Source organism: Aspergillus piperis (genome assembly GCF_003184755.1).
Source record: "Aspergillus piperis CBS 112811 unplaced genomic scaffold BO85scaffold_2, whole genome shotgun sequence".
Lineage (NCBI taxonomy): Eukaryota > Fungi > Ascomycota > Eurotiomycetes > Eurotiales > Aspergillaceae > Aspergillus > Aspergillus piperis.
Genome location: NW_020291592.1, coordinates 2,977,674 through 3,001,047, shown reverse-complemented (window position 1 = coordinate 3,001,047; position 23,374 = coordinate 2,977,674). Strand labels below are relative to the sequence as shown.

The following is a 23,374-nucleotide window of genomic DNA, read 5'->3' as shown; positions in this document are numbered from 1 at the left end:
CTCAGAGTTAATTAGATGGTAATGGTTGGGAATTGTGTAGCAAGTACTAATCTACATCTGGGCTTCAAGAAGTATGAAACGGAATGCCTCAACCAGTGACAGCTAGGCGATCATTGACAACAGTGTACCACGGAAGTAGTACTTCTTTGATCGACTATATGCCACTCGTCAATTTCTGTGAGTACTACTATGATAACATTCGAGTAGCATTGATTGGCCCATTATAGTTGAACCGATCTTGGGTCCCCATTTCCCAGTAGACGTCCTTGCATAAGTAATAAATGTGAGAGCAGTATAAGCGACTACGTTCAGGCTAGAAACGGGGCTAGATACATCTCAAATACGAGTTATGAAGGGACTAATACTTTTGCCTTAGCATATTATCTGTCTCGATGTAGACTATGGTGCGCATATATGGCCATTGATGGAGGGAGTAGCTAGGTCTTTCAGAGCTCCTATAGATTTTCTTTTTAAAATGCAAGGTATACATGTATAATGCGGGTAGGTACGCTACCTTTATGCTACTACAACCAGTAAGTACAATTGCAATTTAGTACCTACATTGCAGGCAGGAGTTGAAAATACGGTGCATGGATATATAGATAGATAGATAGACGGAGTAGTTATGAGTACTGGACTAACTCGGGTAGAGTGGGAGGGTACTACATTGGTGGTCACTGGTCAGGTATTGTCATATCCAACCCTACGGGCCAGCCCAACCATTTTGGACCTTTGGGGAGATCCTCTTGCCCACCATACCTAATCCGGTCAGTTCCCATTCAACCAGCCCAAGCCGGCGGAATTCTGCCTCCGCTCGGCCGGTTCAACAGAGTGTGTTGTGGTTGTGGTTGCTTGGTTGTGTGGGCAGCGTTGTGTGAGTGCCACACCTATCTCTGCACGTGTAATAATAAAATATCGCCTGGATGTGGTGAACAGCTTTTTTTTTGTACCAATTAAGGTCTGGTTCACCCCGTCCACTCCAGTCTGTACCAGTTCACCTTCTCTCCCTTTTTTCCCCTTCTATTGTCATCCTTCTTCATTTTGTTCTTCATATCTATTTTACCGTTTTTTCCATATTGTAATATTTTTCCTCCTCTAAAACTTGCCCATAACCTCATTACACCGCTATCTTCTCATCGGTGGACGGTGGACCAGTCGATGACACTCGGCCAGACTTGATCAAGTATTGTTCGAAAGAAAAGACCCATCCGTGATAGAATTAGGTAGGATACCCCGGGAACAGTTGATTCAATTGTTCATAACCTTCACTCAACTTCTTGCACTCCCATCCTTGGGAAAGAAAGAAAAAATTTAAGTGTTTTCGTTCCGGATTTCTTCCCCGCAAGTGCCTTTCCTACCCCATCATTCAGAGCCTTGCCATTGCAACATCATTCCTTCCTCGAAAATTTCTAGGGTCTTGCATAACGCTTATACATAACAGAGTCTCTCGATATATCCTTGTTGATAATACCTTCGCCATTGCTTGGCTTTCAATTGCGTTATTTCAGACCAAACCAATAGAGACATACACGAGACCACGAGATGTACGGAACGTCCACTGGCCCCCAGACGGGCATTAATACCCCTCGCTCGTCACAATCGTTGAGGCCCCTTATTCTCACACATGGGTCACTCGAATTTTCCTTCCTTGTGCCGACCTCCCTTCATTTCCATGCGTCGCAATTGAAGGATACCTTTACAGCTTCTTTACCACAGCCGACGGACGAGCTTGCTCAGGATGATGAGCCTTCCTCAGTTCCGGAACTGGTGGCTAGATACATCGGACATGTTGCACATGAAGTTGAAGAAGGCGAGGATGATGCGAGTGGAACTTATGTGGAGGTTCTGAAGCTGGCTCTGAACGAGTTTGAACGCGCCTTTATGAGGGGCAATGACGTCCATGCTGTTGCTGCCAGCCTACCCGGCATTACCTCCAAGAAGGTTACCGTCGTTCAGGCTTACTATGCTGGGAGAACAGCAGTTGGTCGCCCTCTTAAGCCCTACGACTCCGCATTGTTCCGAGCTGCCTCGGACGAGAAGGCGAGCATCTACTCGGTTTTCGGAGGACAAGGGAATATCGAAGAGTACTTTGATGAGCTGAGAGAAATCTACACCACTTACCCTTCCTTCGTCGACGATCTTATCACTTCGTCCGCGGAATTGCTGCAGAGTCTCTCTCATGAGCCCGAAGCCAGCAAGCTCTATTCCAAGGGATTGGATATCATGCAATGGCTTCAGGATCGTGACTCCCAGCCCGACACCGACTACCTTGTGTCGGCCCCGGTGAGCTTGCCGTTGATCGGATTGGTTCAGCTGGCGCACTTTGTTGTGACCTGCAAGGTCTTGGGCAAAACGCCCGGTGAGCTTCTGGAAAGGTTCAGTGGAACCACTGGCCATTCCCAGGGCGTCGTAACAGCTGCTGCAATTGCCTCTGCCTCTACTTGGGAGAGTTTCGACAAGGCCGCCAAGAATGCCTTGACGATGCTTTTCTGGATTGGTCTCCGTAGTCAACAGGCCTACCCCCGCACTTCCATTGCCCCGTCTGTCCTCCAGGATTCGATCGAAAACGGAGAAGGCACGCCTACGCCTATGTTGTCTATCCGAGACCTCCCAAGATCTGCCGTTCAGGAACATATTGACACTACGAACCAGCATCTTCCCGAGGATCGCCATATCTCCATTTCGCTTGTCAACAGTGCTCGGAATTTCGTTGTCACTGGACCGCCCCTCTCTCTTTACGGTCTCAACTTGCGCCTGCGCAAGGTCAAGGCTCCGACAGGTTTGGACCAAAACCGGGTGCCCTACACACAACGTAAAGTTCGCTTCGTTAACCGCTTCCTTCCTATCACCGCTCCGTTCCACAGCCAGTACTTGTACCCGGCATATGACCGGATTCTGGAAGATCTTGAAGACATCGAGATCCCTGCCGGGTCCCTCGCAATCCCGGTTTTCGATACGAAGTCTGGCAGTGATCTGAGCAAGTCCGGTGAAGCTAATGTTGTTCCCGCCCTGGTTCGAATGATCACTCACGATGCCGTTAATTGGGAGCAGGCAACTGTCTTCTCAGGGGCCACACATATCGTTGACTTTGGACCTGGTGGCATCTCCGGTCTTGGAGTTCTTACAAACCGCAACAAGGATGGTACCGGTGTCCGCGTGGTTCTTGCTGGGGCTATGGATGGCACCAACGCCGAAGTTGGCTACAAGCCTGAGCTCTTCGATCGCGATGAACACTCCGTCCAGTATGCCATTGACTGGGTTAAGGAATATGGACCGCGTCTCGTGAAGAACGCAGTGGGGCAAACCTTCGTTGATACCAAGATGAGTCGACTGCTAGGCATCCCTCCCATCATGGTTGCTGGAATGACGCCAACCACTGTTCCATGGGATTTTGTTGCCGCGACCATGAACGCTGGCTATCACATTGAACTTGCTGGTGGTGGTTATTACAATTCCAAATCAATGACCGAGGCCGTCAACAAGATTGAAAAGGCGATCCCCCCTGGTCGTGGTATAACAATCAACCTGATCTATGTTAACCCCCGGGCTATGGCTTGGCAGATTCCCCTGATTGGCAGGCTGAGGGCTGAGGGTGTGCCAATTGAAGGTTTGACCATCGGTGCCGGTGTGCCGTCTATCGAGGTGGCCAACGAATACATTGAAACGCTGGGTATCAAGCACATCGCCTTCAAGCCGGGCTCTGTCGATGCGATTCAGCAAGTCATCAATATCGCAAAGGCTAATCCGAAGTTCCCTATCATCCTGCAATGGACTGGTGGACGTGGTGGTGGACATCACTCCTTCGAAGATTTCCACCAGCCAATTTTGCAGATGTATAGCCGCATTAGGCGCTGCGAGAATATCGTTCTGGTTGCCGGCAGTGGTTTCGGCGGCTCGGAAGATACCTATCCCTACCTGTCTGGTACCTGGTCTTCTGGCTTCGGTTACCCGCCTATGCCTTTCGATGGATGCCTGTTCGGCAGTCGCATGATGATCTCCAAAGAAGCGCATACATCCAAGAACGCCAAGAAGGCCATCGCCGAGGCTCCGGGTCTCGACGACAAGGACTGGGAGAAGACTTACAAGGGCTCGGCAGGTGGTGTCGTCACCGTACTTTCGGAGATGGGTGAGCCTATTCACAAGTTGGCCACTCGAGGTGTTCTCTTCTGGCACGAAATGGACCAGAAGATCTTCAAGCTTGACAAGGCAAAGCGTGTCCCCGAGCTCAAGAAGCTTCGGAACTACATCATCCAAAAGCTCAACGACGACTTCCAGAAGGTTTGGTTCGGTCGCAACGCTGCCGGAGAGACAGTCGACTTGGAAGACATGACTTACACCGAAGTGGTTCACCGCATGGTGGACCTCATGTATGTCAAGCATGAGAGTAGATGGATTGATGAATCGTTGAAGAAGCTGACCGGCGATTTTATCCGTCGAGTTGAAGAACGATTCACCACTACTGAGGGTCAACCGTCTCTGCTTCAAAACTACTCGGAGCTCAACACACCGTACCCGGCCATTGACAACATCCTGGCTTCCTATCCGGAAGCGGCAACTCAGTTGATCAACGCCCAAGATGTCCAGCACTTCCTATTGCTCTGCCAGCGGCGCGGTCAAAAGCCAGTGCCGTTCGTCCCCTCTCTGGACGAGAACTTCGAGTACTGGTTCAAGAAGGACTCCCTGTGGCAAAGCGAAGACCTTGAGGCGGTTGTTGGTCAGGACGTTGGTAGAACATGTATCCTGCAGGGTCCGATGGCTGCCAAGTTCTCGAACATTATTGACGAGCCAGTTGCGGACATCCTGAATGGTATTCATCAGGGTCATATTGAAAGCTTGACCAAGGATGTCTACGGCGGCGATAACAGCGGAGTGCCTGTTATTGAATACTTCGGAGGTCGTTTCCAGCAGGATGTTGATGATTCGGACATCGACGGCCTCACCATCTCGGAAGACGCTAACAAGGTCGCCTACCGCTTGTCGTCCTCCCCTACCGCTGACCTGCCGGATCTGGACCGTTGGTTGCGTCTCCTTGCTGGACCGTCATATTCCTGGCGGCATGCCATGTTCCTGGCCGATGTATTTGTCCAAGGCCATCGTTTCCAGACTAACCCGATGAAACGGATTGTTGCGCCCGTTCCGGGTATGTATGTTGAAGTTTCTTTCCCGGATGATCCTTCGAAGACGACTATCATTGTGAGAGAACCTTATCAGTCTGGCAAGCTTGTCAAGACAGTCGAGGTGAAGATGAACGAACAGAGTCAAATTAGCTTTACTATGTATGAAGGACGAACGGCCGAGGCCGGCGTTGTGCCTTTAACTTTCTTGTTCACATATCATCCTGAGGCAGGCTACGCTCCCATCCGTGAGGTCATGGACGGCCGCAATGACCGCATCAAGGAGTTCTACTACCGTGTGTGGTTTGGCAACAAGGATGTTCCGTTTGATACGCCCACCACTGCCACTTTCAGCGGCGGGCGTACCACTATCACGTCCCAAGCCGTTGCTGATTTCGTTCATGCAGTCGGTAACACTGGCGAAGCCTTTGTCGACCGTCCCGGTAAAGAGGTCTATGCTCCCATGGACTTTGCCATTGTTGCTGGTTGGCAGGCAATCACTAAGCCTATTTTCCCACGCACCATCGATGGTGATCTCTTAAAGCTGGTTCACCTTTCCAATGGGTTCAAGATGGTCCCTGGAGCTCAGCCTCTCAAGGTCGGAGATGTTCTGGACACTACTGCTCAGATCAACGCTGTCATTAACCAGGAATCTGGTAAGATGGTTGAAGTCTGCGGTACAATTGAAAGAGATGGTCAGCCTATCATGCACGTCACCAGTCAATTCTTGTACCGTGGAGCCTATCTGGACTACGAAAACACCTTCCAGCGCAAGGACGAAGTGCCTATGCAGGTTCATCTCGCTTCCAGTCGGGATGTTGCGATCCTTCGCTCGAAGGAATGGTTCCGTATGGACGGCCCTGATGTTGAGCTGTTGGGTCAGACCTTGACTTTCCGTCTTCAAAGTCTGATCCGTTTCAAGAACAAGTCTGTATTCAGCCACGTCCAGACAATTGGTCAAGTACTCCTCGAGCTCCCCACTAAGGAGATTATCCAAGTGGCGTCTGTGGACTATGAAGCCGGTACTTCTCACGGAAACCCCGTGATCGACTACCTTCAGCGCAACGGAACGTCTATTGAACAACCGGTCTACTTTGAGAACCCCATCCCTCTCAGCGGCAAGACTGCCTTGGAATTGCGCGCTCCTGCGTCCAACGAAACATACGCTCGTGTCTCTGGCGACTACAACCCCATCCATGTATCTCGAGTCTTCTCCAGCTACGCCAACTTGCCCGGTACTATCACTCACGGGATGTACTCGAGTGCTGCCGTCCGCAGCTATGTTGAGACGTGGGCGGCCGAAAACAACATTGGCCGCGTTCGAGGCTTCCATGTGTCCCTGGTTGGCATGGTCTTGCCCAATGATGTCATCGCCGTTAAGTTACAGCATGTTGGTATGATCGCTGGTCGTAAGATCATCAAGGTCGAGGTCATCAACAAAGACACTGAAGATAAGGTTCTCCTTGGTGAGGCTGAAGTAGAGCAACCTGTCACGTCGTACGTCTTCACCGGCCAGGGATCCCAGGAGCAGGGAATGGGTATGGAATTGTACGCCAACAGCCCAGTTGCCAAAGAGGTTTGGGATCGTGCAGACCGCCATTTCATAGAGAACTACGGTCTCTCAATCATCGACATTGTGAAGAACAACCCCAAGGAGCTGACTGTCTACTTTGGTGGTCCTCGTGGTAAAGCTATTCGGCAGAATTACATGTCGATGACCTTTGAAACCGTCAACGCAGATGGATCCATCAAGTCTGAGAAGATCTTCAAGGAGATCGATGAGGATACCGCGTCTTACACTTACCGTTCACCCTCTGGCCTGCTTTCCGCAACTCAGTTCACTCAGCCGGCTCTGACTTTGATGGAGAAGGCAAGTTTCGAGGACATGCGTTCCAAGGGTCTCGTTCAAAGAGATAGCAGCTTTGCAGGTCACTCGCTGGGTGAGTATTCGGCTCTCGCCGCACTTGCCGATGTCATGCCCATTGAAAGCTTGGTCTCTGTTGTTTTCTATCGTGGCTTGACGATGCAGGTTGCTGTTGAGCGAGACGAGCAAGGTCGCTCTAACTACTCTATGTGTGCTGTCAACCCGAGCCGAATCTCCAAGACGTTCAACGAACAAGCCTTGCAATATGTGGTGGAGAACATCTCTGAGGAGACTGGCTGGCTCCTGGAGATTGTCAACTACAATGTCGCCAACATGCAATATGTTGCTGCCGGTGATGTGAGTCTTTCCCCCTATATCTACAACTTATCGTGCGTTCTGTTCTAACTTCTTTGTAGCTTCGGGCACTCGACTGTCTCACGAACCTGCTCAACTATCTCAAGGCTCAGAACATTGACATCCCTGCACTTATGCAGAGCATGTCTTTGGACGACGTCAAGGCGCACCTTGTCAATATTATCCAAGAGTGTGTCAAGCAGACAGAGTCGAAGCCTAAGCCTATTGCTCTCGAGCGCGGCTTCGCCACCATTCCTCTCCGAGGCATTGATGTGCCCTTCCACAGCACCTTCCTTCGCTCTGGTGTCAAGCCCTTCCGCTCTTTCTTGCTCAAGAAGATCAACAAGACTACTATTGACCCAAGTAAACTGATCGGCAAATATATCCCGAACGTCACAGCAAGACCGTTCGAGATCACCAAGGAGTACTTCGAGGATGTTTACAGACTCACCAACTCTCCAAGAATCGCGCATATCCTAGCCAACTGGGAGAAATATGAGGATGGTGAACGCAACACTGGAGTGGCTGATGCCTAGGGGTAGATTCATTTACCAATATATATAGGAGTTCTGTTGTTGTTCGTTTGTTTCTAAATCTCAGTCTTGTTCTAGCGCTGGTGTTTCGAAATTGCCCCTAATATCACTGTTCAATATGTCAGACCCTTGGCGATTGATGTAGGAATATAGTCGTATCAATCAACTGTTACGGTGCGAATGAGAATAAGAGATAAAATTTCTTCACATACTCTATTACGATTTGAGGTGATTTCAAACTGCTCATATGCATTTGTTACTACTTGCAACATTATTCTACGCACAAGTCGATTCGCTCGATGCTGGATTGACGCTGCCTCTTTCGCTACAATTACGAAGACTTTGACAACGATCGTGCCTAAAAAATCACTTTGCCTTGACAGGTACGAAGGGCATTCAACTTATGTAGATTATCGAATTAAGATTAGATACACCGGTGGCGCCTTTGTCTCTTGTGCCCTATAGCTAGCTGTACACTGTCCAGCAACCCCTACAAAAACCATGGCGATTTTCCTTTAGGTCAGTGCAACGGCAAGGCTTTTTCTGGTCTTTCCATTGATCGCTCACGCTTCGCGAAAGCACTTTGTTCGTTGGTGCGAGACAACACTGTCATATGATCTGCATGATAGTGATGTATCGGTTTATGTCTCTTTCAGTGAACCAGGTCGTAGGAGCCTATCTTCTTTCCCGTACACTCCAACATCTTTGACAATTGCTATGAAACGCCGGTGGTTCTCTTTGGATTCCCCAATACGAGGACGGAAGATTCTAAGCAGATCACTACTTCCAATACCAGACTGCGGAATAGCAGCATGGATTTCCGCGGGTGTTGGGAAGCCCTGGGCACTGCCAGATGGACCCGGGGTTGAAATGCGTGTTGGACCTGCAGGTGTACAGCCACTCAGTAAATCGATTCGTAGTGCACAGAATGATAGAATCATATAACTTACCCCTCAAAGATTCCGGACTGCTAGCACGACTGCCAGAGAAGCTCTTGCTGCCCAAGGGAGCCGGACTGCCGGCCCTTGAGCCCTGCGGTGTCCCACTCTGTGATGCCACTGACGGAGGATTGAGCTTTAGTTTCTTAACCTTTCCACTCTCACTCATTTCGCCCCCCGATCCAGCCCCGCCGTCAACATCGCTAGCAGATCCCGCGCCGCCTGCTAACACATTCCGAACACGCTTTTTGCTGACCTAGGCGGAGTCAATAATCGAAACAAATGCAGTTTAACGAATGTAAAACGTACGGGTAATGATGACGCGCTTGGAGACATAGGACGGGATGGTGGCTGAGGTGTCGGCTGGGAAGACGGATGTTTGCTCTTCCCCTTCTTGCGGGACGTATCTGTACCACTTGCATCAGAAGGAGACCCTAGTCGCTTTCTAGGTGCTGCGGCAGAGCCTTTCTTGGCTGGATCGGCGTGTCGTGAGCGACCTGATGGAGTAAGGTTGCCTTTTGAGGGCTCTTTCTTGTTCTTGTCCTCCTCGGCTTTGCCCTCTTCCTCCTCCTTCTGTCGTTCGGCTTCACTGTCGTCCGAGCTCTGTCCAATGTCAGATCGTCACAACAAAAATACTGTACAAATGTACATATGAAAAGGGTAAGGACGAAAAATGTACCTCCTCATCTGAATAAGGGTTCACATCTGAACCGCTACTATAATCATAATTCTTTTCCCTTTTCTGGAGGGCCTTCCGTACTTTCTTTCCAAGCACTCGACGGGCTTCCTTTTCTCTTTTCTCTCTAAGTTCCTCCTCTTCATAGTCCTTTTCGTTCTTCAGATCAAACACATTGGCTTTCAATTGGTCTTGCTTTATTCGCTTTTCAGCGGCCTTGGCTTCCTCATCTTCGTTGAAAAGATCATCATGCTCCTCATCATCGGCAAATCTATCCTCTTCGAAGTCCATTTCATCCGCTTCTAGTCCTTCGACACCGCCTGGGGTTCCCTGTTTACCAGCGTACACTTTTTGTTGCCTGGCAAATTGTTCCAGTTCCTTCCGTTGAGCTTGTTCTTGTTGTTTCTCCATGAACCACCGCGGATCTTTGATCTTCTTAGCCATAAGTCTCTCGGCTTCTTCTATGGTCAAAGCCTTGAATGTATTCTTCGCGCTGAAGCGATACCACTTCTCAACCGGTATCATTCTCATCTTCCCTGTATTCTCAAGCACAAAGACTGCGTGAGTCTCTGACAACGCGGCTTCATAATTTCCTACCCAGATATTTTTGTTGTCGAAATCCTCCAAATGCCACGGAAGGGCCTCCTCATACTTGATCCGGGTCCTAGCAATCTCCTCGGGGGTCATGTCTGTTTTAGTCACTTGCTGAGTTTTCTGTTTGGGAGCATTATGCCTTTTCGGCGCTGAGCCGACGGAAGGGGCTATTTGGGCCATATTATCTGCGCGCTCTTTTTCACGAGCTGCTTTTCTAGCCTCCAACTCCTCGCGTTCAAGTTCATCCATCTGGGTACTTTGTTCGGAGCCAGGTTTCGAATTGGGTTGGCCTCTCTCGACGTTCGCGTCGTTCGGCCGAGCTCGTGGATCTCGGCGCTGGAGTCTAACAGGGCGAGTAAACTGACTTTCGTCGCGAGGATCGACGGACTTTTTCGAGGTGAACCTGGCGATATGGTGCTTCAAGCCTTCGCGCAATGCTCGTCTTGTAGTCACGATGGGGTAATCAACGTACTCAGACAACAACTGGCCGCTGAAACCGTTTGCCGAGAAATCATTCTTTGGGGTCAAGCTTTTCTCAGCGCGAGCCCCTGGTAGCTGGCCCGAAGTGACTGGTCTGGAGTTGGGCATTCTTGATGCGCCATTTGCTGCCGACGTTGGAGCTGGTGGTCTCATTGCCGGTCTCCTCTTGGGTCGCACTAGAGGATCAGCCACTTTTGGCCGGCGAATGCGCAGTGGTGGAGGGCCGTTCGACCCCGTCGGGGTCTTGAGAGCCTGATCATTAGTAGGTGTGGTCATAATAACGTTCTGTAGTACTTGTCGGGGTCAGGGAAGGCCTTGGCAAGTCTTCGAGGAAAACTGGCTTGAATGCTGCAAGTGTTGTGCTTAAGGCCAGGTTCAGATTGTCAGATTCATGCGGTGTGCCGGGTGGAAGATGAAGATCTCGAGCGAGAGTAGATAACTACTCAGGCGTTGAGTACTTGAAGTGAAGCCGGGCGGACGCGAGATGACTGAAGTGAAAGTGATTATGTAAGTGGGCATTCATTTGTTGACAAAGGTGGTGGCGTCACAAAGGTACAACGGCATACTCCGTCTGGCGTTACCACTGCTCAGATAATGTCACTGTGGGCTACATTGTATTCTTACAAAAACTCACTCAAGTTGTCAGCCCTTATGGTGTCTATTGGACATTATCACTATTATGCGAATTACCTTTTACCTCGGCCTGGACAGATCAAAGAAATACTTTGAAGTATTGGATACAAAGCGGACTGTGGGTATGATCTATCTTCAGTCTGATATATCATGCGAATTGCCTGGAGCAAGCAGGCTGGATTTATAGGTAAATATATACATAATGTATAGTATGGGCAACGATGCGAGCAAATGCATCCGTCTAACTACTTTAAGTAAATAGTTTGACTAGACTTCAGTCTGACAACAGCGTCACAGGTCTAGACTACAATACACGACGGCCCAAGCTTACAGGTCAATTCATTATCGAGAGATTTTGAAAAGATGAATTGAAAGACTTTTAGGATGTTTTGTATTAAGGCCACTAGGCTCGTCTATTGGTACGGGCTCCCGAATGCCTCACAACACATGCGCACCTTTCAAATGCAAATCCTTAGAATAACTCCTCAACCTTTTGGTCATCATCATATACATTCCTGTCGATAGGGGGATGCGGCTTTTCTTCGCCCTCTTCATCCCGCATCAAAACCTGAACTAGCCTATCGCAGGCTTCCCGAACAGCATCGTCATCAACATGGAGGTGACATTCTCGGATTATAGGATATACTTTGATGGCCCTCATCTTATCCCGTCCCTCACGCGTCGTGGTGAGCAGCAGCAGAGTCTCAAGGTGTGTCACAATGATACTAGTGTCGCTGTCTCTTTGTTTGTCGGGCGGCAGCAGCTGGAGATCTGGCAGCATATCCATAGATTCTTCGTCATCATATTCCTCAGCGCCCATGATAGGCAACAAGATATAGGGAAGAATATCAGCCTCGTCTTCAGACAGGAGTTTGGGATGGAAAGGCAGGTCAAATGCGACGTTTTTGATAGTTGACGCGACTCCCTTTCTCCGGATCCCACTCGTGTGTTCCGTGAACACGGTTAGTTTCGTCACCGGCACAACATCATCGTACTCTTGCTTTGTAGTGAAATAGGCCCGCCCTTCCTCATATTTTGAGAGATCGGCAAACAAATAGGACAGATAGTCGAAATTGGCGTTTTTGTTAAGGGTGCCCTCGGCCCCTTTGACGAAACAGTCCATCAGCTGATCGATCGCATTAGCAGAACTGGATACCCCCTCAGGAACCTTCCGTTTCAGCGCGAGCAATTTTTTCATCTTTTCTGATTTCGCGAGGTTGGCGAACAACATGGCGACATCATCCGCATTCGGCTCCTTGACATTCTGTAGAACTGGGTGTTAGGCCGCTATGCAGATATTGATATCAATTAGGCAACTCACCGTCAATTTAACTAAGAGGGTTTCGACGAAAGCATCGTCTTCCGCAAGAGCCGCTAAGACTTCATCATCGGCCGAAAGGTTGATAAGTATTGTTATCGCATTTTTGGCGATAGGCTTTCGGGGTCGGAAGAAGATCAGCGAATGCCTTAATCAATGTTTGTCGGCACAAATGAAGGACCCGAGTACTGACTGTGTAGTCGCGGACCAAAAGCTTCAAGTCACGGACTGGTAGAAGCTGGTGGCGTTTGAAAAGTTCTGGTTGTGAGACCGAAAAGCCAACTAGATTTTCGCATGCTGAAAAGACCAGAAGTTAGAATGACGCTGATGTATGCCTCGGAAGATGGCGAGATATGAAGATAGCAGAAATCTGCGGTCTAAGAAGCAGAAGTCTATGCAATCTGTAGCTTACCAATCTGTCTGATCGGGGTGTTTCCATGGTGGAGGAATTCAACAAGCTGATCGATGCGAATACATCAGTCTCCAAATTGAGGACCCTGGGTTTCCTTTCAGTCAAAGGCATGGTTCTACCTACCTCTTCTAGCTCTGTCGGCATGTTAAAGGGTTCTCAACTTCAAACTGATGGAAGAGGTAAAAGAGGCGACAATTTGCACACGCTGAAATCAATGTAATATGTGCTTTCTCTTCCTTTTCTACGTCTTCTTTTCCCCGCCGGCTGGTGGGGGTCAACTATTTCAGACTTCGGTACCGCCCACTCGATTGGGTAGCCATCCAGCCATAGTAGGTTCCTCCTGTTCAATCTGGCTTGAGATACTACATTCATGTGAAGTTTCTATGTATAAGTATCAAGACAGACTACTGGATTTCGGTAAAATAAACGCGCGGTATTAGACACTGCTCGTGATTGAGAGGAGGACCTTCTAATACTGGGCTGGGCGGTGACCCCTCTCTTCCGAGTTGCGTGCCCGCGATGTATACAAAATTATATGGTTGTCACAGAGACAGAAGTCAACCCTATTGTCACCATTTGATCAATTAAGGACTGAGAGCCCTAGGGCCATAAAAATGTGTTATCGAATTTAGCATGATTGTGCGCATGCGGACTTACAAGAAGACGCACAATGTACTATTGACGCTCTAGGGAGCTGCGACAGCATCAAGGCAAGGGGGAGTTGCAAGGGTGAGTCAATACAACATGGAAGGGAGCAATCCAAAACAGAGTCCTTACCCACCGCACTCGCTTTGTCCACTTTCTCATTGATGCCGGCCTCTTCGCCTTCCTTCTCCTTCTCGTCTTCCTCGCCTTCATTCCCGTGTGGCCTCAACGACTTCTTCAGGCCAGAACAATCACCTCCAAGGAGTAAAGCCGGGCTGCGGCTGCTGTGCTATTTGCCATTCATTGAATTGCCAGCCACCGCGCCTAATCAAACTCGGGCTATCGTTTCACGAGATATTCGCCAATTAGACAAGTTTTCCGCCAGCCCGTTAAACCACGCGTAGGCAGAGGGCAGCAAGTCTGCCATTGAAACCCACTTCATCGTGCGCAATGGGTCTTCTTCGTCTGTCCTGTTAATGGGGCGGTGATCTATTTCTTCCTCCAAAGTAACGCGGAGCAGGAAGGCGGCAATCCGGCAGAGTTGATCCTTGCAGACGCGAGTTGAGGCCACTTCAGCGAGAGAAAGGAGGTCAAGTTCAGCCGCTAGGTCCTAGACATTGTCACGAACCCGTTAATCCAGTAGTCTGCCATGTCTGGTACGATGAAAGGGAAGTCATCCCAAAGTTTTTCATCTCGGTCCCTTGCCACATCAACACCAGGTACCCCTTTTACTGGCCTGGATAGTGGGCCTTTGCCCTGAATGCGGGGAATGTCTAGGACAATAGCATCATGCTCAGCACTCTCATGCGACAAATACCTACCTGTCTGGTGATATCAATGCCAAATGTTGTGCAAATATCTTTCCAGCCTGTCCATGCTATTTCCGATGGTGCAGTATCTGTTGGTGGTAATCCAGACTCTGCTGCTGGGGACAGAACGCAGTTCACTGATGCTTTTCCGGGTAGCTTCTTGACGAAGCTCCTCCCGGTTTAGACCAGCAGCATTAGCAGAGACTTTCTCATCACCGCCTCCTGGTAATAAAGCGAGTAAAGCCTCGGAATGGTGTTGTATATTACTATGATGGTGGCATGTCACTGGTCTGATAAACTCGTGGTGAAACGGCTTGATGGGCTTTACGAAGCATTTATCATCCAATGCCCCGGATGAGACCACAACCCAGTAAACACTGCTTGACAGCTGTAAATAGGTTCCAAGGATATCGAACAAAGAACTGGGCCCGGGTCGTTGATCTCCAGTCAAGATTGAGGTGGCAATAAGGCTTGTGAAGCAGCATACATGCACGTCTCCAAGAATTATTTGGTATTCAGTATACTTGGTCAGACCACCATCCAGGCTGCACTGTTTGGATGCTGTCGATTGGTGCTAAGGGCCCTCTTAAAAAGAAATGAGCCAGAGCGTTAGGGCCTTCAGCCAGTGATGACAATTGTTGAATTGTCGGGTAGTCACTCGGATACGAATAGATATCATAAGTAGAGTTGGACCTTGGCGCAAAACTGATCTTCTTCCTGATTGGCATTGCGCAACACTCTCCTGATTCATGGATGCAGAATGACATCTGCGGGCACAGAGCCACGGATGCCGAACCGGCCAGTCCATTCTTCAACATAGTTTGGGTTTACCTATATTCGAAATTAGACTACAGGACATTCAAGCTTAGACTTCCCAGCAATTTACACATCTCGTAGATGTGGTACTCACGACCGAGTTCAATATCACTACCGCCAGGACACGCAGTCAACCGACCTGCCAACCAAGGAAGGTCCTACCCCTTACATTCGGCGGCCCGAGCCGGGCATGGCTAAAACCAAAAGCATCAGACAGTCAAGGTTCGGGGGCCCCTCTCCGTTCTCACGCGTAAGCGGCTTCTCGTTCCTCCTCACCATCTTGTATCTCTCTTCCTCGTACCCTGGTATTTAATCCATGAATTGGTGCCCATCCCACTCTACAAACGGAGCATCCACTAAAGTCAGACACTTTTCCATTTCCTTCGAACTCCATTCCTATGCATGAGAACCATGGCTCCTAAATTTTACCAACATGACGGCAAACCCATTGATCTTGACGAGATCCATGATTACCTGATCAGCCTGGCATTCCGTGCTGGGGATATCATCAACAGCGCTCTACCTACCGATGATAGTACTGGATCAAAGATGAATTGTAAGACTACTATATATGCCCCACCAGCTTGATGTACACGCAATGTAGCTATGCGGTTTGGTCGTGCAGATGAACGAAGCCCCGCTAACCCCATCCTTTTAGCTGCTGATATCGTCACTCGATATGATAAAGCCGTTGAAACTATGATATCCTCTGCCTTAATGGAAAAATATCCATCATACCAGTAGGTCTATACGGACTTATTTATCATCCCCCTTTCCCCAACAACCATGCTTCATGGTCCAGTCCTCACCTACCTGCGCTCTAAAGTGCGGCCCACTACACTCACTCTCACTGACACCATCTCACTTTCAACTCGATGTTGTTCTTGACTTACATGACCGACAGGTTTCATGGAGAGGAGACCTATGACCCAGCCCATCCCCTAACCGATGCACCCACGTTTGTAGTTGATCCTATCGATGGTACGGTCAATTTCGTGCATGGATTTCCCTGCTCCTGTATTTCTCTTGGATTCGCTGTTCGCCGTGTACCCATTGTAGGTGTCGTCTTCAACCCTTTAACACGCACTCTTTATTCTGCAATACAAGGCCGTGGGTCATACTTGAACCGCACCACCAAGCTTCCCTTAAAGGGCGATGATATAGGGCCATTGAAAGGCCTGGAGAATTCACTCGTCGGTATTGAGTGGGGCTCGGAGAGGACAGGTGCCAATTGGGAAACAAAGGTGCGAACTTTCGAGAAACTCGGCCGAGCAAAGGAAGATGGCGGTGCAATGGTCCGTTCGATGCGCAGCATGGGTTCTGCGGCGCTGAACCTCTGTGCTGTCGCAGCTGGGACTTTAGACATATACTGGGAAGGGGGTTGCTGGGCCTGGGATGTTTGTGCAGGCTGGGTAATACTGACCGAAGCAGGTGGTGTCATGATAGATGGAAACCCAGGAACGTGGGAAGCAACTCTCGATGGAAGAAGATACCTTGCTGTTAGAGCATGCTCCGATGAGAACAGCAGGCTGGAGCTCATTAAGGAGTTTTGGGGGCAGATTCAGGGAAGTTTTGAATATTGATACCTGCACTTAGCGGATCAAATGATTCGGTCTACCGTGAGTCAGCTATGTCTCAGATCAGTATCATCGTTTACGGTGTGCAAATATACTGTGCTGTGAATGAGTAAAATTACAATACTATATACTATATGACGTACATATGCATCTCTACATGCGCAAGTATTTGTGTCTTCAGCTGAATATATATATATGGACGCAGCCAGCACTTTCCTCCTCAGCCCCAGCTCTGATAGGAGACCTATCATACGAATCGAAAAGCAATCAACACATATTGGCGTACATGTTGAGCAATCCTTGGCAAGCCTCAAGATCCCAACAGAAGCATGAACCCATGGAACGCGAGAAATTCAAAAGAAACCAGTATCGGCTCATAGATTCCTTTATTTTGACCCCGAACTGTATGTGGGTTAGGGTCTAGACCTGAAATGAGTGTTCAGCCTTTCAGTATGTATAACATTGGCAACAAACTTCATGTATCCAATTGTGGTTCTTGTAAAGTGGCTCGAGGTTCATCACCATTCTTCGAGCTTTCAGTTTCGGTTGCCGATGCATTCAACGGGTCAGCGCACTGTCCATTTGCATCATTGTAGCGAGCTATTGATGGGGGTCCGAAATGGGTATTGACGAGGTGTTGCACAACAGGCCAGCCATAGGCATTGGTGAACATTCGCCGTACAATAATGTTGTTGTGAGCGTCAGGCTCAAGGCGGACAAGGACTTTGCGCCATGACAAATCACGGTGATAAGCTCTAGCGATTTTTTCTTCAAGCCTAAGGCCACTCTCAGTTTCGTTGACGGGAAGTGACTTCTCCCGGGAATCGACTCTCGGAGCAGGTTGTGCATTCGATGGTTTTTGTTGTAGAGATCCCAATGTCAATGCTCGCCGCTTAGGCGCCATCGGGGGCGGTATATCTTCGGGGTTGTAGATGCGATCATGGAAGATTGTTCTCGGCCTCTTAGCGGGATCGAGTATAAAGTCTATGGAAGGAAGAGGCGGCATAAGAAGATCACTAGCTGATTCGAAGAACGTAGTTTGGGGAGGGGTATGAGGCCCGTAATCATGGAAGTCGCCAGCAGCAGAGGGTCCCTGAGCGCAAGAACTGGCAACGGTTGGGCTCTCCATACCACCAAGTGTGTCAACGGTTTGGCTGCGCTTGTATATCCTCGTTTGTTTATTTCCCGACTGTGTTCTGGCTGTCTCCTTCGGTCGCAAAATCGAAAACATCTTGGACAATGGGCCCATAGACGTAGATCGAGACAAGACCTGTCTGGGAGTAGTATTTACACTGTTTCCAGGTGAAGCAGGATACTGATGCTGTTCAAATGACGGGGGGTTAGTTGTACAGCTTGTAACACCAGCCGCGATTGTAACATCTTGTTCCGCAGAGGCATCGTCTGTTGTTGACCGAGCCCCATTGCGATAGCTGCTCTGCTCATTGGTGATTGTCAGTTCTACCTCGCTGGTCAGATGGGTCCGTGAAGAATTTGAATTAGCTCCTGTCAATTCTGCCCAGCCCCATTCGGCCATGGTGCCCACAATGCCATTTTCCCTCCTAGCCTTTTCAACCCGGTCAAGCCCTTTCCAGTCAAGAAAGAGCAAACAAGAGGTCCGCAGAGGTACTATTCCATCATTTACAACATTGGAATAAATTGTGCGGCGTTGAAATTTTGTAAGAACCTCATGGGCAGGACCACAAGGAAGCACCCTCAGCAAAGGCTTGGAACGAGCGTCTGAAACTCCTTGGGAGTTTACAGAATGCCCCCTTCCTCCTATCAAAGTCTCCCAGCCACCCCTCACCCTTGGTGCTGTCCAGCTAAGCCCTAAATCCTGGCCTGTCCGACCAACAAGTCCCAAATCTAAGGCAAAACGAACATACACCGGATTCTCATTACTTAGACCAAGAAATGGGGTTGCCAGGGCTATGAAATTCACCGGTCTAATTTTGTCGAAGAAGTCAGGGAAGTGTTTTTGAATATAGGCGATCGCGTACGTTTGAACGAGACCGCCAAGTGAATGACCGACAAAGCTGATACTGGTGACCTGATAACCACCATTCCGAGAGAGCGACGGTTCTCCGTACATATCGCGAGACTGGTCATGTTGAGAAGGCTCTCCAGTGGCTCGCTTCCACGGCGAAAACGGCGCTGGATTCTTTCCTACACCTTTCTGGGAACCGAAAGGCTGCTCCGGACATGCGATTCGCAGAACATATTTTGCGAGACGTTTGCCAAGGTACTGTATACCACGCTCTGTGCGGGTTGCATTTCCGGGAAAGCCCCTTACTATTACCTGCTCATCGTCGTTCTCGCTGTCTTCACAATCTGGCCTACTATAGGCTTAAGTTAGCAATTCATCCTGTGAGTCATTGAATTTTCTTTCTTGAAAAGATGATAATCAGAGTGCGGAAGAGGAGGAGAATTCGGAAGTAAAGAGTCCGTAAGAACAAGGAAAAGAACATTTGTTCTAAGCCATGTGTGGAAAGTTTCGCGCAAGGCAACCGATAACTGTAATAAATTGGTCGCTGCAGCATTCGCATGTGGCGCACCAACGCTCTGCTTACCTTTCCATTGCTGGGTATGCTTCGGCATTTTGCTGATCTCCGTGTCCCTGACCTTTAGCTTTCGCCTTACTTTTAGCCATCCTCACGGCAGCATCAATGCTCTCTTTCAGGTAAAGCATGTCTGCCCCCAGATTGCTGTGTAGTCCATGGGTCAACACAACAAGGTGAATTCTTTTCATCTGTTTGTCTTTAGTCGGCTGGCTTTGGTTATCACCGTTTGTTGCTGAAGTCTGCTCATCATGAGAGCCCACTGGTGGAAGATGCGGTGTGTTCCAGAGACTAGCAGTGTCGTCCAATAGTAAAGTTATAGAACGAGAGTAGACGCCCTTGGTAGCAAGCACCTGCTTGCCCCTTGTCTCAACTGACCAGTGCTCATGCAACTGAGCAGCCTTCGGTAGCCCGGCACCAAAGGATACACCCGTAGCTAGTGATTCTACCGAATTCTCATCACGACCAACTAGCAGCTCGAAATTGACGGTTGCAGTGCTCGAGAATACGACTTGAGATATAATTTCAATGACCCAGGTCGTACTTCTCTCAGATTTGTAGTGGATTTCTCGATCGTGGCAAGTATTCTGGGGTACAATTAAGGCCGCATTCCAGCTGCCCCCGGCTTTGAGATACGGTTCATATTGTGGAATACACTCTGATTCTTGTTGGTCGACGCCAATATTCGGGTTGTACGTGGATGGATAACATGACGCATAGAGAGTGTACGGGCCATGTAGATATGCAGCTCGTAGGGGCAGCGCAGATGTATTCTTAACCTTGACGTGTAGCTTATCCGGAGGAGGGCGGATGTTGTCTGCCGCAGGTGTGTACGTCAACGTGTATCTGTTTCGGCAGGTTCAATAAGTAACAGGTTTTGCATGTAGCATAGCTTCTATGATGAGGGAGGAGCCAAGGGATGAAGGTCACAAACCTGATTATCTCGCCGACACGAACACTGCCGGCCTGATGAATCAGTAACATTTCAGGAGCTCGGCTAGCAACTGTCGCGTCTGCACGCCACCCTTGAAGCGTATGATACTTCAGTTGGTTTTCACTGGCGGCCAAGCGAAGCCCTTGATCTGGTGTTTGCGATGCGGAATATGTTCGTGGAGATATGAACATGGGAGACAAGTATATATATTACCATCGTAGACGATGACTGACCGGTTCTCTGAACGTCAGATAAGGGTATATGGCAGGTGGCCGACTATGTCCAGGGAGATAGATAAAGTATGTGTTTCATTAAAGCTATCAATGAAAGGCCTGCAGATCGGTGTAAAAGAAGATGCTGCCCGGTCACCCGTCCATTATGCCATGGCTGAAAGTGTAGTACTATCCCCTGACTGGACGGGAGGACTGTCAAATAAAGTGCTAGGATTACTACTTACACTATACTTTAACTAATAAGTTCTTCGTTTCCGTCCGCACTAGCATGACCGCCTTTCTCCTATTCTGCTCGCCAAATACGTACTAGTGGTAGCAGATATTCTGCCTGGTATTTCTACTTTTATTCCCTTGTTCAAATCACTTCTATGGTTAACCCCCCCAAAAAAAGAGAGACGACGTCCCCCATCGAATAGCTCGGACAAGTAGCGCTTCTGAGAGGTATAATAATCAGATTGGCTGTAGAAAGCTACGAAGAGGTATGGATAAGTAGTCTCCACTGGACCCTGGTCCAGTCAGTGCATTCATATCACGCTAGAACCCTCCGAAACTGAATTGCGGTAACTAACTAACGTATTCCACAATCGCGCGGCCCATCTTGTAAAACTATACAGTATTTATTTTTTATAATGATTATGATATCTCAATAACTACATTTTATATAAGTCTAAAATGATAAATAGAGATTAATAATAATAAAATGAATATATTAGAAATATTCAAATATTCCTTTAAATAATTTATTTAAATTACAAGTGAATTACAGGTATTTTATATTACCAGCTATTATATATGGTTATTAAAATCTGAAAAAGAAAATTAAAAATACATTTTTGATTATTGTAATCTATTTCTTCAAAGATAAAGTCATATGATGGCATAATGGTTGAGATATTAAAGATTAAAAAAATAGCTTTTATATAGCATTATTTAATGGGCCGTGCGATTGTGGAATACGTTACAAGCAATAACCATTAGTCACTCAGTGCAGTGTTAACTACATAGTTAGTAACTAACTAACGGGTCGGGTGGCCAGACCTTCAAAGCTTAACTACTTCAAACGTACAATGTAACTGAGCCAGGGGCTATGGCAGTGGCCACCCCAGGCTTGACCTCTGCAACTAATTTATCCTTTCATGGTAACTATCTCAATCGTCATTAAATCCCGGGCGAGGCCTTCTGGTGCTGCAATATCGTAAGTAAGGCCCTGGAAGTTTTATGTATTTCCACCCAACCACCATCTTCAACCGCGATGATCTTTCCATCGATGCAGATCCGCCTCCATCTCTCGTCTGCTTCACGAAATTCAATCCGGAATCCTTCAATCTCACCATAAGAGACACTTTCATCCTCCACGTGCTGCCCCGCCTGGTATGCAGAAGCCATAACTTGCATAACCTTTGATGATGACATTGGCTCAAAATGAACCATCCACAGCCGACCGTCCAAAGGCCTTGAGCACGGAGAAATCATGAAATTTCTCTCGAGACTCGAGACAAGACTAGCCAACACATACATATGCTCGGTGCACGCCAGCAGTTCTTCGCGCGTGCTCCTACTTTGGTCGTCCAACTTGAAAAGTGTAACCTTGCCGCTAAACTTATGGGGTTCGGCACTGTCAGAAGGGTAGAGCAATTCTTTTGCGGCTAGCTTGAACCTATCGGCTCCAAACTTGCGATACTGAACAGTATCGCTATCGGCAACCAATGCCGCATGAAGACCCCAACTCGCAACAACGCCACCGTAAACCTTGGGGGTTCCTTGAAAGCTCGCCGAATTGCGTGTAATGGGAACTCTTTCACGGCCTTCGTCAATAATATATCTCGCTCCCGGTGAAAGTTCGGCGACAAATGTAGGTACACCAGTCGGTGTTCCTTGTAATAATGCTACCAAACTAGCCGTTGGGTACGTCAACAATCCTATTGAATTCGCCATAGCATTTCCTGTTCCAGTGGGGATGAGAGCAATGGTTGGAGGCACGAGAAGACTCTCCAGGGTACTGTGGAAGGCATCAATTATGTCGGTTAGGCCTCCATCACCTGAGAGGAGAATAATTGTCTGCGGAAGTCTTTGCTTGGCACGTGGAATGAACTTTTCGTAGCATAAATCTGTGATAGTTTGAGTCGACTTCGTCTCATGGAGCTCATAATCTGCTACTCCGATGTATGACAGTAACGGCCGTAGGATGTTGCTACAGAAGCTCGCCCCTGTTCCTGTTCCAGATGTGGTAGAAACAATAATATCTATTTTCGCCCCTTCAGGACCAGAGGAGCGTAGGTAAGGCGGCAACTCCGTAAACAGGTGCTTTTGCAATTGTGGAGGTAAAGTAGCTAGCTGGATGCTTTCGAGTAACGTGTGTTTGCTCTCATGGTCGCATGTGTCGTCGTCATCCCGGAAGAATAGCAGGCGATACAATTTATCCCCATCCTTTTTTGGGGGCACTATGGAGATAATGCTATCACAGGCGATTATTAATTCATTTTGATCGTGTTGGGATATGCACCGGATGTTATCTTTGTGTGCACCAGAGTCATTAGAGCACTCAACGTCGACAGTATATACAACAGAAGATGACATGTGGGGCGAACGTTTCGAAGGTCACCTATCCGGAAAAAAAAATGGAATGGGCTTAAGGAGCGTGAAAAGAAGCAGAAAAGAAGCAATAAGCAGTAGACTAACGGCCTAAGAAGGTCAGGACCACGCCGGAATATATAGGAATGTCCATGGATGTCAGCTTCCTAAGCGGGACTATCTATCTAGACCCAAGTAGCTCTAAGAGCGGGGCACACTAACACTTTCATGTCATCAATCCGGGCACCAAGTAAATCGACCAACTAAGACCCCATGATTGTTTCGCCATTTTCGCTGGTAAGCTATAGATTGTTCTAC

The 23,374-nt window shown here is 48.4% G+C and overlaps 6 protein-coding genes across 6 annotated transcripts; 2 read left to right on the top strand and 4 right to left on the bottom strand.

Moving 5' to 3' along the window:
* Positions 1-1,542: 1,542 nt before the first annotated feature.
* Positions 1,543-7,868, top strand: BO85DRAFT_484459 (tetrafunctional fatty acid synthase subunit FAS1; the record flags this gene model as incomplete). Its single annotated transcript, XM_025663240.1, has 2 exons — positions 1,543-7,335; positions 7,395-7,868. The coding sequence occupies 2 exons, from the start codon at positions 1,543-1,545 to the stop codon at positions 7,866-7,868; spliced, it is 6,267 nt and encodes a 2,088-aa protein (XP_025520375.1).
* A 322-nt stretch (positions 7,869-8,190) lies between these two features.
* Positions 8,191-11,023, bottom strand: BO85DRAFT_390053 (transcription factor IIF subunit TFG1). Its single transcript, XM_025656757.1, has 4 exons — positions 9,483-11,023; positions 9,113-9,406; positions 8,816-9,059; positions 8,191-8,748 (listed from the first exon to the last, which is right to left on the bottom strand). Exons 1-4 carry the CDS (start codon positions 10,827-10,829, stop codon positions 8,507-8,509), a joined length of 2,127 nt encoding a protein of 708 aa, XP_025520374.1. The 5' UTR covers positions 10,830-11,023; the 3' UTR covers positions 8,191-8,506.
* Positions 11,024-11,325: 302 nt separating this feature from the next.
* Positions 11,326-13,260, bottom strand: BO85DRAFT_445876 (protein HGH1). Its single transcript, XM_025659372.1, has 5 exons — positions 13,040-13,260; positions 12,917-12,962; positions 12,698-12,801; positions 12,508-12,621; positions 11,326-12,450 (listed from the first exon to the last, which is right to left on the bottom strand). The coding sequence occupies exons 1-5, from the start codon at positions 13,058-13,060 to the stop codon at positions 11,659-11,661; spliced, it is 1,077 nt and encodes a 358-aa protein (XP_025520373.1). The 5' UTR covers positions 13,061-13,260; the 3' UTR covers positions 11,326-11,658.
* Positions 13,261-15,251: 1,991 nt separating this feature from the next.
* Positions 15,252-17,161, top strand: BO85DRAFT_390047 (inositol monophosphatase family protein). The gene is made up of 3 exons (XM_025656756.1): positions 15,252-15,742; positions 15,845-15,926; positions 16,091-17,161. The coding sequence occupies exons 1-3, from the start codon at positions 15,589-15,591 to the stop codon at positions 16,767-16,769; spliced, it is 915 nt and encodes a 304-aa protein (XP_025520372.1). The 5' UTR covers positions 15,252-15,588; the 3' UTR covers positions 16,770-17,161.
* Positions 16,862-20,690, bottom strand: BO85DRAFT_445871 (lipase ROG1 family protein). Its single transcript, XM_025659371.1, has 3 exons — positions 20,253-20,690; positions 19,331-20,164; positions 16,862-19,099 (listed from the first exon to the last, which is right to left on the bottom strand). The coding sequence occupies exons 1-3, from the start codon at positions 20,441-20,443 to the stop codon at positions 17,239-17,241; spliced, it is 2,886 nt and encodes a 961-aa protein (XP_025520371.1). The 5' UTR covers positions 20,444-20,690; the 3' UTR covers positions 16,862-17,238.
* A 571-nt stretch (positions 20,691-21,261) lies between these two features.
* On the bottom strand, positions 21,262-23,062 carry BO85DRAFT_435047 (glycogen synthase kinase mutation revertant; the record flags this gene model as incomplete). Its single annotated transcript, XM_025658499.1, has 4 exons — positions 21,262-21,268; positions 21,552-21,606; positions 21,817-21,938; positions 22,002-23,062. The coding sequence occupies 4 exons, from the start codon at positions 23,060-23,062 to the stop codon at positions 21,262-21,264; spliced, it is 1,245 nt and encodes a 414-aa protein (XP_025520370.1).
* Between the last annotated feature and the right edge of the window lie 312 nt (positions 23,063-23,374).

What these genes read in the sequence shown, in the direction of transcription:
- BO85DRAFT_390053 (XM_025656757.1), bottom strand. Translation starts at nt 10,829, where the DNA reads ATGACCACACCTACTAATGATCAGGCTCTCAAGACCCCGACGGGGTCG. An exon ending in CAAGCGCGTCATCATTACCC is followed by an intron (nt 9,060 to 9,112) that starts GTACGTTTTACA and finishes GACTCCGCCTAG; the next exon opens with GTCAGCAAAAAGCGTGTTCG. An exon ending in CAGTCCGGAATCTTTGAGGG is followed by an intron (nt 8,749 to 8,815) that starts GTAAGTTATATG and finishes GTACACCTGCAG; the next exon opens with GTCCAACACGCATTTCAACC.
- BO85DRAFT_445876 (XM_025659372.1), bottom strand. Translation starts at nt 13,060, where the DNA reads ATGCCGACAGAGCTAGAAGAG. An exon ending in TGCCGACAGAGCTAGAAGAG is followed by an intron (nt 12,963 to 13,039) that starts GTAGGTAGAACC and finishes CGCATCGATCAG; the next exon opens with CTTGTTGAATTCCTCCACCA. An exon ending in CCCTCTTAGTTAAATTGACG is followed by an intron (nt 12,451 to 12,507) that starts GTGAGTTGCCTA and finishes CCAGTTCTACAG; the next exon opens with AATGTCAAGGAGCCGAATGC.
- BO85DRAFT_390047 (XM_025656756.1), top strand. Translation starts at nt 15,589, where the DNA reads ATGAGAACCATGGCTCCTAAATTTTACCAACATGACGGCAAACCCATT. An exon ending in TACTGGATCAAAGATGAATT is followed by an intron (nt 15,743 to 15,844) that starts GTAAGACTACTA and finishes CCATCCTTTTAG; the next exon opens with CTGCTGATATCGTCACTCGA. An exon ending in GAAAAATATCCATCATACCA is followed by an intron (nt 15,927 to 16,090) that starts GTAGGTCTATAC and finishes CATGACCGACAG; the next exon opens with GTTTCATGGAGAGGAGACCT.
- BO85DRAFT_445871 (XM_025659371.1), bottom strand. Translation starts at nt 20,443, where the DNA reads ATGTTCATATCTCCACGAACATATTCCGCATCGCAAACACCAGATCAA. An exon ending in CGTGTCGGCGAGATAATCAG is followed by an intron (nt 20,165 to 20,252) that starts GTTTGTGACCTT and finishes CTGCCGAAACAG; the next exon opens with ATACACGTTGACGTACACAC. An exon ending in GCATACCCAGCAATGGAAAG is followed by an intron (nt 19,100 to 19,330) that starts GTAAGCAGAGCG and finishes TTAAGCCTATAG; the next exon opens with TAGGCCAGATTGTGAAGACA.